The sequence below is a fragment of the Chionomys nivalis genome, chromosome 16, assembly GCF_950005125.1.
Source record: "Chionomys nivalis chromosome 16, mChiNiv1.1, whole genome shotgun sequence".
Lineage (NCBI taxonomy): Eukaryota > Metazoa > Chordata > Mammalia > Rodentia > Cricetidae > Chionomys > Chionomys nivalis.
In genome coordinates, this window is record NC_080101.1 from 49,979,628 (window position 1) to 49,996,700 (window position 17,073).

General features: G+C 45.4%; 1 protein-coding gene across 4 annotated transcripts in view; it reads left to right on the top strand.

The window, feature by feature from the left end:
- Positions 1–17,073, top strand: part of Sulf1 (sulfatase 1) — a 168,565-nt gene that overhangs the window by 118,456 nt on the left and 33,036 nt on the right. For all 4 annotated transcript variants that reach the window (XM_057790626.1, XM_057790625.1, XM_057790628.1 and 1 more), the window contains 5 exons: positions 8,241–8,391; positions 9,502–9,677; positions 11,997–12,125; positions 12,406–12,462; positions 13,648–13,777. In XM_057790626.1, coding sequence (XP_057646609.1) covers positions 8,241–8,391; positions 9,502–9,677; positions 11,997–12,125; positions 12,406–12,462; positions 13,648–13,777 — 643 coding nt within the window. The remainder of the gene's footprint in view (positions 1–8,240; positions 8,392–9,501; positions 9,678–11,996; positions 12,126–12,405; positions 12,463–13,647; positions 13,778–17,073) is intronic.

Consider the following 17,073-nt stretch of genomic DNA (forward strand, 5'->3'; position numbering starts at 1 on the left):
TCAATGGACAGAATTCTTCCCTTGTTACTGACTCTGAAAATGGATTTATGAATGGCGCCTCTTAGCAGGTGGCCCCTGTTGTAGCTCAGTTACAAATTCAGTAAGCAGCAGGCGCAGCGAGAGGGAAAATGTCTTTCGGGCTTCTTCCGTAATAGCTTGGAGCACACCTTTTCCCACTCTTGTGATCAGAACTCAGGTTGTGTGACTTCCTTTGCTCCATTAGCCCCATCTCAGCCTCAGATGGCTTTCAGCAGCCTGATACCTTAAGGGCATTCCTCAGAGTTTGCAGAGAAGGGGTTGATAAAATGTGGCATTTCATGGTTCTTTAGAAGTCAGCCTGCCTTTGAAGCTTCAAGGCTAGGTCCTAAGCCTATACGAATACCAGCCGTTCAAGAGGTCCTGACATCTATGTGGCGTGTGCAGACAGTAAATACACATGGAGAGGGGCAGGGGTGAGGGTGGGGGAGGTATAGCTCTGAAGAGCACACTGGAAATTATATGTATCCAGCTATCATACAGCACAGATTGAGGAAGTTAATCTTAGTTAAGGAAGTTAAGGAAGGGTCCAATGGGCACCCCTAAACACCAATAAACTAGGATGGGGCGGCAGTCCCAAACTCAGCTTGGATTCCTAAGGTTTTACTGGAACCCAGCCACTCCCATTCATTGTGTGTACAGTGCAGCCACATTTGAGACCCACCAGCCAGGTGGAGCTGTGGCGTGATCTGTAAAACTCAAAAGACTTGTAGTAAACTTGCCCAGACCCAAGTCTGACAGGGAGAATGGGTAAGTGTCCAGATAGCCATAGCATTAGAGGGTCAGAGGTGTCAGGTGTGACGACGGTCCCAGTCCTGCAGAGCACTAGGGGGAAACAGTCACACCTGTTGGAGGAAATGACCAACAGGGTCCGGAGTGGACCTGGAAAGATGGGGAAACTATGCAGGAGACTCTCCAGCCATGAAATGGATGCTTTCGGGGACAGGGTATAACACAGACATTAAAGCGTCAGGGCGTTAGGAAGGTTGAGAACCACTGCTCTAATTCACGACCTAGCAGCTGGAGAATGGGGCACAAATAAAGCAATAAGAAATAAAGCTCAAAGGTGTCGTAAGATGGTGGAGAGGGCTGTGTCCCGCTCGGCTCCCGGCCGCCCGGCTAGCTTACACCCGAAATAATTACACAGAAACTGTATTCAGGCCTGACTCATCTGTCCACTAAGGCCACAGGAGCCTCCTCCATGAGCAGCTATGAGTGGAAATAAATGCGTCACCTTGGTGTGATGTCGTAAACCAGACCTTAGAGAAGCAGCAGAGGTAGCATTCCCACAGAGGCACATAGAAGCCACCCTGTTGGTGTTCCTTCTTATTGATCTTCTCTATTAAGATCAGCCATATGCAAATGTCAATATGATTGGCTCACAAATAGTGTAATTTCACGCTCTCTGACTCAAGGTTTAAAGAGAGCCGACAGAAAACTAAGTCCGCGCTTGCCCCTGGTGACAGGGTAAATCCCTTGACAAGCTAAGACTTCACTGCCATGAACCCCACACACCTGGCCTTTCTGCAAAGAATCGATCTGGGCTATCATCTTTTCTAGATGTGCAGTTTTGCTCTGGGCAAATTCCGGGTGGGAGAGCATTCCGAGCCGTGGGGAATGAGTGTGCAGTCAGTGAGAGACTCTGTGCCGCTAGTCCTTGGGGTTTGTGCACCCAGCGTGTGGAGAGAGACCCACATGCCTCCAGCAGGCCAGGGAAGCCTTAAGTCCCTGGCTGCCTCCTGGTACAGATCTCCCTAACCGCTGATACGGGGAGGGAGGGAATGAGTGCCCGGGTTCAGAGTTCAGTCCTTCAACACAAGGAGCAAGACAAATTGAAGACAAGCTGCAGACTGCGAGGCATGGTAGCTACTGAATGGCTGGCTCCCTTAGTGAAAACATTAGCGACGCAGTCAAGCAATGGGCCGTTAGCAGTAAAGGGCTCTGCAGAAATATTTGGCAGGCCCTGTGGAAACAGCATGGAGCTGGCCTCCCGCGCAGGGAGCTAGTCATGTGGACGTTTTGCTTCAGGTCTTCCTAGGTGGTCAAACATCACCCGCTCCCTTTCATGCAGCCCTGGACTGTGGCTATCTGACCTTCTTACACTGAGGAGAGTGGATCAAGTTTCCATGGTGTTTGCTTCTCTGACAAAGAGAGGGGCCCATTCAAAATCGGCACACTGGCTTTACAAACCAAGGGGAGAGGTTATGCCTCCCAACTAAGAATAGGAGCGGATTATCTCTCCCTTGTTCACATGGGGGTCCTGTTTAATCAGACAGTAGCTCGGCCTGTCTTGGCCTCCAAAAAATTCACGAAAAACTCCAACAAGGAAATCCACATAAAACTCTTACCATGAAGCCCTTCACTATGGCAGAGCCTCTCCTAAGCTTTCAGGAAATACTTCAGGCCTCATGTTTCCCATCCCGTGTGATAATGCGCCCCTGCCACCCACTGTGGCCCATCACCTCTGGAGACTGTTTTTTAATTGTTTTGTTTCAGTAGGTTTTTCTTCCATACTGCACACACACACACAAAGACAGGAGTGTGGGGGCGTGGAGCTGCTAATTGGAGCAGTAAAGAATTGTATCCTCTTGGGGCTGGAGAAAGGCTCAGCAATTAAGTGGCCCTATTGCTTTTCCCAGAGGAGCCGGCACCCAAGTCCAGGAACTGCCTGTAACTCCAGATGCAGGGCACTCAATTTCCCTCCTGGCCTCTGACGAGGGCACCTGCAGTCATGGGCACATACCACACACAGGCACACATACACAGCTTAAAAATACAACGAATCTTTATAAAATGTCTTGACTTAACAAGAATTTGTATTTTTATCCCTTTTACAAAAAATATTAAAAGTTATACTTATGAAGATGAAAAATTTTCAATACTCCATATAAATTTCCAATTTGGGCAGACTGGTTTCCTTTTCTATAAACCTACTCTGTTCTTTCCACTTTATGATGAACCCCTGTATGCCCAAATTCCTGAGCTTAGGAGCCTGACTCCAGAGGGACACTCTGTGAATCCTGCCTCAGCAGCTTTGCTCCAACTCAGAGACAAAAGCATCTCTCTCTCTCTCTCTCTCTCTCTCTCTCATTAGCTCCTAGGGTGAGGAGGAGCTTGGCTCCTTATTTAGTTGTAAAATTAAATTCTGTTTACCAAATAATGTTGGCCTTACCAGCTAGCTGACATGAAAATATTTTTACGATAGCAATAGGATTCATCAAGAGTTCAAAGAGCACCTAGCAAGTCTCTTGGTTCCATAATTTTTTTAATTAAAATAAAATGAAGCTCCATGTGTTCACTTGGATGGAAGCCTAAGTGGCTTTGTTCAAGACACAGGAAGGGTTTGGGGCAAAGCTGGAATTAGATGCCAGTTTTCCCAGTCCCAGTTGCTCTTCCCACTATACCAGGCCTTGTCACCGTTCACGTCACAGCCACAGTGAACATCAGAGTAGATCTCACATATTTGCATAATTCCAATTGGCATTTCCAGCATCATTAAACGAGTCTCTATTTTTATTGTATGCCTATAGTCAAGATCATTTGGTCTTACACTGCATGTGTTCAAATGTTATCTGCCTAAAGATATCTGAAGTCAGGTGAGGCATATCTCCAGAAAGTCAATTAAGTAGATTCAATTTTAATGAAATTGAAGATGGCATGGCTTGGGAGAGTGGGTATAGAGTTTACGATGCAATGCTGCAAGTGTGTCCTAAGCCTGCAGAGCGGGCTACGCTGAGCATTGGGACGGACTTGTCACTTCTATCGGTGACCTTTTTCTTGATGTTTGCGACTAGAAAACAAATAAAGAAAACAGATGTTCAACACATCAACAAAAGAAAGATGTTTTCACCGGACCGACGACGCAGGCCATCAATATTCAAAAGGAACCATGCGGTTTGCAATTCCCCAATATGGATATAATATACAACACATGTATTTCTTGAAGCCATTTGTTGGCTACTAAGAATCATTCTTTTTAAAATACCTGCCCACAAAAGGTGGCGTCACTGATTTTTCAGAACCCTTTGTCCTGCTTCTGTCAGCCAGTGACACTGGAAAGTGACTCAAACCCCAAGGAATATTGGCAGACTGAACTTGTGTGCGGCCGAGCAGGTGATGCTGTCCCGAGCTAGAAACCCAAAAAAGATCACGGGAAAACAGCATGCAGGGCAGGGAGTCCTCTTCAGGCAAATATAGCCAGGAATAGCCTGTGGGGAGCTACAGGTGTGTTTCTGAGAGCCACAGATGTACCTGCTTGAAATGCTCATTTCACAGGCAGAAATTTTCACCAGCCTGGCCATCTGAGGCAGTGGCACCTCTGAAATAGATTCCGGGCTTGTTTTTTGTCTTGTTTTGAAGGATCAGAAACTCAAAAATGGTGATCTGACCCTTCGTCCTCTTGCTTTAAAGTGATAGTCAGTATTGCACACTTTTCTGTGATCCATCCAACGGGCTTCCTAGGGTGTTTCTCTGTGTTTGCAGCTTAAATTGATAGGCAGATGGGTGGGAAGTTCCTTAGCAGGAAACAGAACACTTTAAATTGGGTAAAAGGCTAAACTGGAGGGATTCCTTTTTGATAGAGAAAACTTTGCCAGCCTGATCTTGTAACTGCTGGGGTTTGGGACCTCTGTGCTTGGAATCTTGGGTCAGTGTGACAATATGACAGGCAGATGGAACAGAGGCCTTGAGCTACTAGTCTGAGCAGCGCTTAACTTTCTCCTTTGCCCAAGTGAAGCAGGACCCCCTAGTGAACTAGCCCGGCTGCCTGTAGGCAAGAGTAGAATGGGAACCCAGAAGCGGTATTCAACAGTCCCAAAAATCTGTCAATCCCCACAATAAGTTCTGCAAAGCTATTATTCCCATTGTATAAATGAAGAACCTGAGGCATCACCCCCCCCCCAAAAAAAAAGAAGAACTGTCCAGAATCATATAGTAGCACATTGCAGAATTGGAACAAAGAATTAGATCCGAATCCCAAGCTTTACAGACAACTAAAGACACAGTTTTCTCGTTTTAAAGAGTTCTCCACTTCTGTTAGTGAAGCTGTCCCTGTGACAGCTCCAGGCCCTCTTTGAGTAAGTTGAAGTCAGTCCTTAGGCAAGCAAGCCTTAATTATCACTGGGGGGACAGAAGGCTGCATCTTCAAGGAATTTGGCAGACCTCAGCAGGGGGCAACCACAGTCTTTGGCAAAAGATCACTTTTCCACAATGTTGTCAATTCCAGCAATCCGGACCCTCCACCTGCAGGTCCCTGAACAGCTGTTGTTCTGGAGGGCCTGGGGGGAGGGGGGAGCAGTGGCTGTCCGCCTTCCTTTAAAAAGCAAATGTGTGCCCCAGATCCCCCGCTACCCGCTGGGATCCCACCTGGAATGTCATCCTCCAAGCTAGAGGTCATGTCCCATATTGAGAAAGTCAGAAAACTCCAGGGAGAGGGGTGGACAGCTTTGACAACAGGCCCTGAACTCTCCCTTTTAATATAAGCCAGATTTAACATATGTCATTCAGTAAATCCAGGAGTCCAATTTGAGGCTTGTAATTTGCTGCAAGCTTCCCGGCTCCTCAAAGTGAGGTGGGGCTGCCCCCGAGCACATCAAGGTAGCTGGTGGAAGATGTAATTTGCCCACTGTGAGGCTGCATGCCGGTTCCCTATTGTAATTTTTATTTGCGTTGAGGTTTTGTGGTTTTAAAAAAAAAAGTGAACTAGATTTATTTTTAAATTAAGCCGACCTAACTTCAAAGGCAGTGAGGGGACGATGCGTATTATACAGAACCCCTGTGTAATCTCTTACAGCTGTATTCCCTTTCGGACCACAATGGGTAAATGGCTAGGAGACCTTTCATGACCAATGTGCTGTCTTTCTCTGACCTCATACCCCCCCCCCACATGGGTGCGAAACCCTTGCATGGGGATTTTAAAGCCCCTCTGCCCTTCTCAGCTTCTAAGTCTAATCCTGTTTGTAAGGAGCCCTGCTGCATAGACAATGAGAAAGGCAGACTTCAGTCCTTGCCAGTGCCCGCTTCCCACTGTGACCCATTTCTAGAAAGGAGGACTCCTTCCAGGTCAAAACTCTGGACCAGCTGGTTCCAGAATCATCTGGAGCAAACATTGATACTGAAAGTTTCTTTTTGACAGAGTCTCAGAAAGGGAAAGGAAAGAAGGGATGGAAATTTCCCTTGAAAAGGATGGCAGATAGAGCTCAGAGAATCTGCCATTTAATATTAGAGGATTGTTTCAACCCAGACATTTACATGAGAAGAATGTGCTTACTGACCTGTGGAAGAAACTCCTAGGCTCTGTTCTCCAGTCTTAGAGGAATGCCCCTCAGCTGTTCACAGATGTGTAAGCTGACTGTTCCCTTTCACTCCTAGGCGGTCTTGTCCCCTTAGTGGGAACTCACGTTCTCTACCAAGCATCGCTTGTACTTTGGGGATGGTGTCTTCAGAGTCTAATTAGTGAGTATGATAGTTACTGGTAACAAGCTGATGCTTGCTGTCACGTCAGACTTTCAACAGTGTGCATGGGCTCTGCGACCCTCCTGGCAGGAGAAAATGTGAAAGACGGGTGCCCTTTCTGTGGCTCGGTGTGCACAAGAGCATCCCCGAGTACTACCACGCAAGTGTCCTGTGGGAGGTTCCTAGTGTTACTGGTTCCGTGTGGTACTCGCTGAAGTCTCCTGAAATCACCTGGCTCGCGGAGACTGTTTCCAGACTCCCCTTCAGACTTCCTTGTCTACAGTCTTTCAGCTGTAGACTTCTACCCCCAAAACAGAGACAGGGAAACGAATCCCCCACTCTATACAGATGGTGACTTTCTCTGTGCCACTGGCTGTTTGCAAATCTGTGCTTAAAAACTCTCAGACCAAGAGAGCGACCCTTGCTCATCCCTTTGTTCATGTTGTTGAAGTATGTGAGCTATGAAAATCCAGACTTGCTTCCACTATCTTTGCTAAACTTTGTAAATTATTTGCCCGCCTTGGTTTCCTCATCTGTAAAATAGTAGTAGATTATTAAGGATAATAAACCTGTTAACCAAAAGAACTAAGACAATCAAATTAGTTTATATATATATATTAAGTTGCATAATACTTTACAGTAAATCTACCTTCTGTGAGCTTTAATAGCCTGTGAAGAGCAGGTTTGAACTAATGAGTAATAGTGTCTCGGTATAAGAATCTTGCTAACGTTAGGCAATGGTGGCACACTACTTTATCCACAGCGCTCGGAAGAAGGCAGAGGCAGGCAGATCTTTGAGTTCAAGGCCAGTCTGGTCTACAAAATGGGTTCCAGGACAGTCAGGAATATGCAGGGAAACCTTGTCTGGGGAAAACAAAAACAGAACCAAACAAACAAACGCAAAAAAATCTTTCTAATAGGCCCGTGCTTCAGATGCCTGAGACGGTAGCATCTATAGGAATCAAGGAAGACTTTAACAGGACCATTTTGAGTCGCCAGGGCTGTGTAACTGATGCCACTGATGTCTGCAACCCATTGTATATAGGTGTGAACAGGACTATTCTGCAGCAAAAGGACCCACTTCTCTATAGTTAACAAAACCCTTGTGCCCTTCTACCCCTACTGATTTCTCTACGAAGCAAGTATTTTATTGATAAATGTGTAAATTGTAGACGTAGTCTTAACTATGATTCCAGCAAATATAACCGAATTAACAGTTTTAATATACAACATGAAGAACAAGCACATCTCTTGAAGATGTACGAGTGGTCAATAAAATTATCTTAGAGATTAATGTGTGGAAATTGTAAGTCAGCATCAACCCACATAGATTGCTGGTGACTTTATTTATTAGGCTCATTAGCAATAAACATTTCACGAGCTAGCAAGAACATTCGTTTCTGCGTTTCCATTTCATCTGTAAACCTGAAACAACCCTCCTCATCACCATGTACCACTCACATTTTATTCACGGGACTCAGCTGAGCTTGCATTAATCACATGTTCAGTCAGAGTAATAGCGGCTTGAATCTACATCCCTACAGAGGATGTGTACTGCTTGGGATGGTGAAGGCTACAGTCTCAGAACTCAAAGAGATCTCATGATGCTTGAGAGAAAAAATACTTTAGCTGTGACTAAATTATCTCTCAGAAGTGATTCTTTCACAACCTTTAGCTTGAAATGCTCCCCCAAATGGCTAAGCTTTTGTAAAAATGTGTATATGACAAGACTGCTTTCTGCGTGTTTTCAGAACTCCAAGCTATAACTATGCACCGAACATGGACAAACACTGGATCATGCAGTACACAGGCCCCATGCTGCCCATCCACATGGAGTTCACCAACGTCCTCCAGCGCAAACGACTGCAGACCCTGATGTCAGTGGATGACTCCGTAGAAAGGGTACGGCCACCTCCCCCGCTCAGCGACAGGTTTTCATCTAACTCCCTCCCATAGACCCATTCTAGTCACTCCAGCTTTTGTTTCTTAATGTTGTGTGAAGGGAGAGAAACGTGTGTTCAGTGACATCCTCACCCCCGTCCCCTTGTCCCGCTTCTTTGAGTCTGCTTCTTAAGGCGTCAGTAACAAAGGACTGAAAAATCAAAATATTATAAATCAGGGTCCATAAAACTCTTAAAAGCTTTCAGAAATGAAAGAAATCATGTCAGTGAGTAAGGCAGATTTAATGTATCGCAGTAGAGATTGGCGACGCTTGCAGTGACAGTAAAACCAAGGACCCTCCCGAATGCAACAGCAGCCAATCAACTCCAGTCAACCTTGGCAGTAGAAAAATGGAAATTAAGTATGATATGTTTTCCGGATTTGGGCTGTCCTGGAACTCACGTTGTAGACCAGGGTGGTGTTGAACTCACAGACATCCATCTGCCTCTATCTCGAGTGCTGGAATTAAAGGTGTGTGCCACCACCTCTCGGCTGCTTTCTGGCTGTGTAAGAAAGACTGAGTCTGCCCAGATTGGGTCTTCTTCACACTTATAAATTAAATAAAGGATGAAATAAAGGATTAATAAGTGAAATAGTGGATGAAAGGATTAAATGAAAGTGATGAAGTTCAACTTTGCTTTAGTCTTAGATTTTTCAAAGTGAAATCCAGAGTTTGTTGGGATAGGCAGTTTATGACTTTGTTTCATTGTTTGCTTGTTTAGCAAACAGAAAACAAATTGTGTAAGCAGAATATGCTAGATTAAAAAAAGAAAAAAAGGTTTTTGACTGTAGTGTGGGATATTTCCCCCTCCCCCCGGGATCATAAGTGTTTTAAAATGTGGATGGTATCCCTGTTTGCCAGCCTTACTAAGGCAACTCTTGGCTTTTGAAAAATGACGGGAGTCGGGCGTGGTGGTGCACATCTTTAATCTCAGCACTTGGGAGGCAGAGGCAGCCGGAGCTCTGTGACTTCAACACTAGCCGGGTCCCTTGGGGGAAGCTGTGGCAAGGCTGTGGCATGTCACTGCCCATGCAACACTTGGGTCTGACTTGTCCTGTGCTCTGCTGCAGCTGTACAACATGCTGGTGGAGACGGGAGAGCTGGACAACACCTACATCATCTACACGGCCGACCATGGGTACCACATCGGACAGTTCGGACTGGTCAAGGGGAAATCCATGCCGTATGACTTTGACATCCGTGTGCCTTTCTTTATTCGTGGGCCAAGCATAGAACCAGGGTCCATGTACGTATTTCTCTGCAGCGTCTAAGATAATTCAGATCTAATCTCAGTGTCTGGTTTCTTTCCATCCAGAACTAAAGAAGGAAGACATAGGGGTTGGCAATGTACCTTCCCTGCCACCTAGTAACTCAACTATACTATTTAAAGTATCAGTGACCGATTCTCTCAAACTGAGAAAAGGCTATGTCCTTTTGCCCTGTGTATATGGCCAGTGTGTGCTCTTAGAGAACACTGTCCCTCTTTGAATCAAGGATTCACAGTCACTTTTTATAAAGCCCAATGTCATCTTCTTAGCTTTTAATCAAGAGTCTAAGTACCTGGTTTTATTTTAAGAGAAAAGAGACTTAAATGAGTTGTTTCTGTCACTGAGACAAGCAAGCCCTGTATCCCTTTCTCTGCCAATGTCATCCTCACAGACACAGATGCCCATGCCCCTTGCCTACCATATTAACTTGCTTTGTAGTAAACTGAGATCATGTGTATGGAGAATTATGGAAGTGGCAAAAGACAAAATTGGAATTAGAATTCCAAACAGTATGTATCTACCCATGGACTCAGGCAAAACCAAGAAGCCGTACGGGCAGAGAGAACCTTCCTGATAGTTTTTTCCATCTTTTTTTTTCTATTTATCTATTCTTTTTTTATACAATGCATCCTGACCAAAGTGTCCCCTCCCTTCAGTCCTCCCAGCATGCCCCTTCCCTTCTACCCCACACTCACTGCTTCTCCACTACCCTCCAGAAAAAAGCAGGCCTCCAAGGGCTATCATCCAAAACCACATAACAAGATGCAATAAGATTAGGCGCAAACCCTCAAATCAGGGTTGTATGAGGCAACCAGTAGGAGAAAAAGGGTCCCAAGAGCAGGCAAAATAAAAAGTCAGAGATACCGCACACACTCCCACTGCTGTGAGTTCCACGAGAACACTCAGCTACACAACCATAAGGTATATGCAGAGGGGCTGGTTCAGACCCGTACAGGCTCAATGTTTGTCACTGTGAGCCCTGCTTGATTGATTCTGTGGACCATGTTCTCCTGGTGTCCTGACTCCTCTAGTTCCTACACTCCTTCCTCCCCTTCTTCTGCATGGTGCCCCAGCTCTGCCTAGTGCTTGGCTGTGTGGGAAAAAAAAGTATAACACCACCACCGAAACCAAAAGACAAGCCTGGTGGTGGTGGTGCATTCCTTTATCCCAGGACTTTGGAGTCAGAGGCAGGCAAACCCCTGTGAGTTCAAGGCCAGCCAGGTCTACAGAGCTAGTTCCAGGACAGCCAGAGCTACATAGAGAAACCCTGTCTCAATAAACAAAACAAACAAACAAAAAAAAGATCACTACAAGGAAAGAGAAAATGGAATATATGTTACAGGAAAGCAAACAAGAGACTATTTGAATGCCAGCAAGAGCAAAAAAGGGTAAGGATAGGGAAATCGGGAATATAATATCAAAATGTCATAATGAGATTGATTTCTTTGTATGCTAACTTAAAATTAATTTTGAAAATTCCTTAGAAACCATCTGGGTATAGTCATCTGTAGTTAGCTTTGTACATTTAAGGTCTCAGTCATAAGGCAAGCTAAAAACTGTGTGGTTTCTTACAATATTTACTTCACAGCTTAATTCAAGAGGAGTTCTGGAATATCACATTTTAGAAGAAGCATATCTTCACACACACGCACACACATGCACACACATGCCATGGCGTTGGAAAGATGGCTCCATAGTTAAGAGCTTTCACTGTTCTTGTAGAGAAGCCCACTTCAGCTGCCAGCACCTACATCAGACAGCCCATAACTGCCTGTGACCTCTGGCCTCTGTAGGCACCTCACGTGCACACACCCACATGCACAGACACATCCACACATAATTAAAAATAATAACGAGGGGCTAGAGAGACAGCTTAGAGGTTAAGAGACTGGCTGCTCTTCCAAAGAACCCGGGTTCAATTCCCAGCGCCCACATGACAGCTGACAACTGTCTATAATTCTCCTCCCACCTTCAAACAGACCTGCATGTAGGCAAAACACCAATGCACATAAAATAATAAAAAATTGAAAAAATAATAATGAAAGAATTAAAAGCACCAGGTACCAATACACATCTTGCTTGGCTGTGTATTCAAGACACAATGGTTAGGGGACTCTCTTCAGACCCACTTGAAAACCCACAGTGCCGTTGCTGTCCTACCACTCATCCTCCTTTGGGGAACAGATGAGAGGGAGGGGATGCTCAAAGATCGATGAGCCAGGGCTGTGAAAGAAGCATCTCTGTCGCCGTCAGCTACCTGCTTTAGATCTAGCCTAGAACCATCTGTCTCTTCGCAGAGTCCCACAGATTGTTCTGAACATCGATCTCGCCCCTACCATCCTGGATATCGCAGGGCTTGAGACTCCTCCTGACGTGGATGGCAAGTCCGTCCTCAAACTTCTAGACCTGGAGAAGCCAGGTAACAGGTACGTCCGCATGTCTCCTCCCAGCCAGCCCCCAAGCACACCAAGTTCCTGCTGGTACCCAATGCCAGCCAGTGCTGAAAACCGTGGAGGTAAAACAAGTTTTGCCCATGAGGATTCCTACAGACTCAGCCCTTCTCAGTTGTTTGTGAATTGCGCGTTGATGCCAATGCAGTCATGGTCTGTGGGAAGTGGGAGGCGTTTCTTTAAATAAACTGTTAGCACAGATCCACTTGGGAAAACATCCAGATGCTAACAGTAAATATTATTATTTTGCTTTCAGGTTTCGAACAAACAAGAAGGCCAAGATTTGGCGTGATACATTCCTAGTGGAAAGAGGGTAATTATTGGTTTCTGGGGTGCTTCTGGGAACCGGTTCTAGTGGGCAGCTCTTCTTGCTGGGCATTTTCCCCTTCTCATTTTGGTTTGCTAAACATGCAGATTTCACAAACCCAGCTGCAAGTTTGACTTTACTGTTTTACTTTATTTATAAGTGAGTGTATGCACGTACATGTGCATGTGTGTGCGCGCCTATGTTACCAATACATGGCACATTCAGAAACACCAAAGGCCAAGTTTCAAGAGTCGGTTCTCTCTTGTCATAGGTTCTGGAGAGCAAACCCAGCTGTCAGTCACACTCAGCGAGCACTTGCCTGCTGAGCCATTGCCCAGGCCCCATAGTCTGAATAACTGTCTATTCCCTGCCAGTTAGCAGGCACGATCACTACAGGAGAACCCTAGAGAGCAAATTGTCCTAAGGTGGACTGCAAGCTCTCCGTGGCACTTCTCAGCCTTAGCAAGTCAACTGACTGTCTGCCGCAGTCCTCAGTCAGTCAGCCTTGCCTGTACCCTGCTCCATGTCTTTTTCCTTATGTTCTTTTCATAAGGAACTATTGACTTATATACATTTCTATTAACTTCTATGTATTATTGCCACTGTAATTGTTTCCATAGTTACTTCTGGGGTATCTGTTTTGTGATATACATTGCTTTGTTTTTCTCTTTGTGTAAATTTGAGAGACAGGGAGAGAGAGAGAAAGAAAGGGGGGGAGCATTAATGCAGTTGTTTATTTACAAAGAGAACCTGGAAGGTTTTTGTTTGATTGGATGGTTTCTTTTGGTCGGTTTTGCTTTTTTGAGACAGTGTTTCTCTGTGCAGCCCTGGCTAACCTGGAACTTGCTCTGTAGACCAGGCTGGCATGGAACTCACAGGGATCCGCCTGCCTCTGCCTCCCGAGGGCTGGAATTAAAGGAGTGCACCCACCACAGGCCAGCCGGCAAACCCTGAGTGTTTGTCCAGGGCTGTATTTGGAAACAACACTTTCCGAGAGAGTGGTGGTTCCTCTGCTGATTCTGCATCTTCATAGGACCCCACTTGTCTGTTGGGCTCCCTCAGAGGGCAGCAGCATCTGCACCCGCCTGTCTGAGGGAATGAGGAACTGCTGACAAGGGAAGGAGGACGGGAGGGAATCAGGAAGGTGACCGGGTGCTTCTCCAGTAAAACGCTTTCTTCTTTCTGTCAAAGGAAATTTTTACGAAAGAAGGAGGAAGCCAGCAAGAATATCCAACAGTCAAACCACTTGCCCAAATATGAGAGGGTCAAGGAACTGTGCCAGCAGGCCAGATACCAGACAGCATGTGAGCAGCCTGGGCAGGTGAGTGCAGCAGCTCTTTTCTCCACCCCTCCTGGGCTCCCTCTAAGATAAACAAGTTTTAGACATCGGTGTAACCCTAAGGTTTCCATGGGGTGATGAGGGCAAATGCAGTGACAGCTCTGCCCCTCCAGGACTGTCACCTGTCATCGCCACCCAGGCCCCTCTCGTTAACAAAGATGGCTCTCGGAGGTATTTCTGTGCCAAAGGGCACCGGCACCATCGGAGTGGGCCCTCTAGCTGTGTTCTAAAGATCACATACTCACGATGGAGATGTCTGCTGAGCAGTGACATGATGGGACCTTTCTGTCCTAAACAGAAGCAAGAGGTCATCTAACCAGGGTGCATGATGGGATCTATACCAAAGCTGGGAAAGAAAAGCAGTCTATATGTTCACTTTTAACTCACAAAAAAGAAAAAAAAATGGTTTTTTGAGACAGTGTTTCTCTGTAAAACAGCCCTGGATGTCCTGGAATTTGCTTTGTAGACCAGGCTGGCCTTGAACCCACTGAGATCCACCTGTCTCTGCCTCTCAAGTGTTAAGATTAAAAGCGTGCACCACTACCACCCAGTGCTCACAAACTTTTTGATATCAACTGTGATTATGAAATTTAATCTTGGCCAACATAACATCTGTTATCGGTGAGAAATAAAAACTCTATTCAATGAATTAACATCACATAAAAGAAAATTGGGCTGGACATAGTGGCACACCTTTAATCTCATCACTCTGGAGACAGAAGCAGGTGCACCTCTGTGAGTTCCAAGCCAACCTGGTCTACAGGAATTCCAGGCCAACCAGGGATTCATGGCCTGAAATTTTTCATTTCTCAGAAATGAAAGACAGAGAGAAAGCAAGAAGAAGAAGAAGAAAAAAAGTAGGGACATGAGGCCAACAATAATTTAAAAAACTCTTTAGTTGGAAACTGTGCCAAATAAAAGGAAATCTATACAGACTAAAGGAAAATTCCATGTTCCAATAGAATGGCAAAAGAAAAAAAAAAGAGAGAGGAAGGAAGGAAGGAGGAAGGGAGGGGTGAGGGAGGGGGAGGGGTGAGGGAGGGGGGAGAGAGGGAGGGAGGGAGGGAGGGAGGGAGGGAGGGAGGGAGGGAGGGAGGAAGGGAGGGAGGGAGGGAGGAAGAAGGAAGGAAGGAAGGAAGGAAGGAAGGAAGGAAGGAAGGAAGGAAGGAAGGAAGGAAGGAAGGAAGGAAGGAAGGAAGGGTGGCTGAAGGAAGAGAAGGACGGATACAACTGTCCCTAGACTTCTGGCTCCTGCAGGCTCAGTGTGTGATGTTTGTGTATGTCTACTGACCGGAACTTGTGCGTCTTTCTCGTCTGTAGCCACGGGAATCTCCGTCTTACAAACAGGTGGCTAGTTTGACGACAAATCTAATATTTCAGAGGAATTGTCTAATTAAGAAAACACAGAACAATGGGTTGGAGAAATGGCGTGGCAATTAAGGGTACATACTGTTCTTTCAGAAGACCCAAGTTCAGTTCCCAGCACCCATACTGGGCAGTTCCAAGGGCCTCCTAAGTAAGAAACCTGCACTCAGGTGCACATGCGCACACATAGACTCATATATATGCACATAATTAAAGGTAACAGAAATAAACCTAAACAAATAAACAAAGGGCACTTGCTACTCTCCGAGATAAATTACCTTAACTAAAGAAAGGGGTTTTTTGTTTGTTTGTATTTTTTGTTTTGTGTATTTTGGTATCTTCATGACAGGGTTTCTCTGTAGTCTTGGCTGTCCTGGAACTAGCTCTGTAGACCAGACTGGCTTCAAACTCAAAGAGATTCACCTGTCTCTCCCTTCCACATTCTGGGAAATCCTATGGGTAATTTCTTTTTAATTACAAACTTCTCTGAACTTTAGAGTTTTACATAGTTAGCCAACTTTATCTAAAGATATTAGGCACGAGAAATGGGCCACTTAGTTACTATCAAATGGCCTCATTCATTGTGGTCTTACTAAAAGGTCCCCCGGTGTCCTAAATGCAATGTCATGATCAATAACCTGATCCCAACTCACTCGCCTCTCACTTTCTTGTTTGCAGGGTTACTTTGAAGGATAAAAGGTTGGGGAGGAAAAGGGGCCCAAGGGACAAAATAATACTCGTATATTAGTCTACTCAGCCTTAGTTTTCAAGTGATTCACAGAAAAGCTTAGACCTATTCATCACGTTTTAACTCAACGTCTCAATATCTCACAAGGACACTCTTAGGTATTATTATGAGGGCAACCTCAGGATTCTTCTGTAGCTCCCGGATGGTTAGCTCAACGGGCTAATGCACTTTGTTCAGGAGTTGGAAATTCTCACTAGTGTATCTTCTGCAGATTGCTAATCTCATTAGGATCCTAGCCCTCTGCGTGGCGAGCAAGATATGGATTTTGGAATGAGGCACACTGCTTAGCCACTTTCAGTATACCGTTCTGGAAATTTCTTATTATGGCTTGTGCCGAAACTTCCATCTGTGTCCTGGAGGGCAAATAGAGTATAAATACAATCACGTTATTTTGGCAAAAGCCTCACACTTTCATCCTGTCTATTAACAATATTAAAAACCTAATTTTGTTTTTTTCATAGTTTTCCAAACTTAATTTGTTCCCGTGAAATGATTTTCTGGCAGTCTCTCCAGAACGTTCCCCTGTTGCTTTCTTTCCGTGTGGAACAGCCTGAACTTAGATTTCCTCACCGGGGTGTTTGAGAATGTCAAAGCTAGCCCCTCTCAGAAGCACTTGAACTAATGAACAAAGAATCAGGCTATGCCTCAATGGTGAACTTCTTCCTGTAGAGATTCTCTAAGCTGGGCAGAGTCCTTATCTCCTCGCATTTGCTTTCCTATCCAGCTACACTGGAGATTATCTTTTTGCAGATTATCTTTCTTAAGAGAGAGTCCAGAATAAGAAGGTTGAGTTGTTTGGGACCGGCCTGACAGCTCAGGAGACAGTTCAGGCTAGAGCTGCCTAGTTTGAAGTCATTTATTTATTTCTAATACTGGATAGTGAGTCCAGGGCTTCACGCCTGCCAGGCACACGCACTACCAACCTGGCATCCACTCTGGATCCTTGGCTTCGTATTTGGCCTGTGCCCTCCTCTTGCCAAGGTTTCCAGCCGTCACCCTCTGGTCTGACATTTATGGGGTACTGAAGAAAACTCAGCCATGGCAGCTCTCTGCTCGTGATCCCAGCCCCCAGAGTGAGTGTCTATCCTTACCTGGTCACCTAGGGAGCTATGTTGAGTCCATAGAACAACATAATTAAAGAAAAAAGACTGGGGCTTAAGAGGTT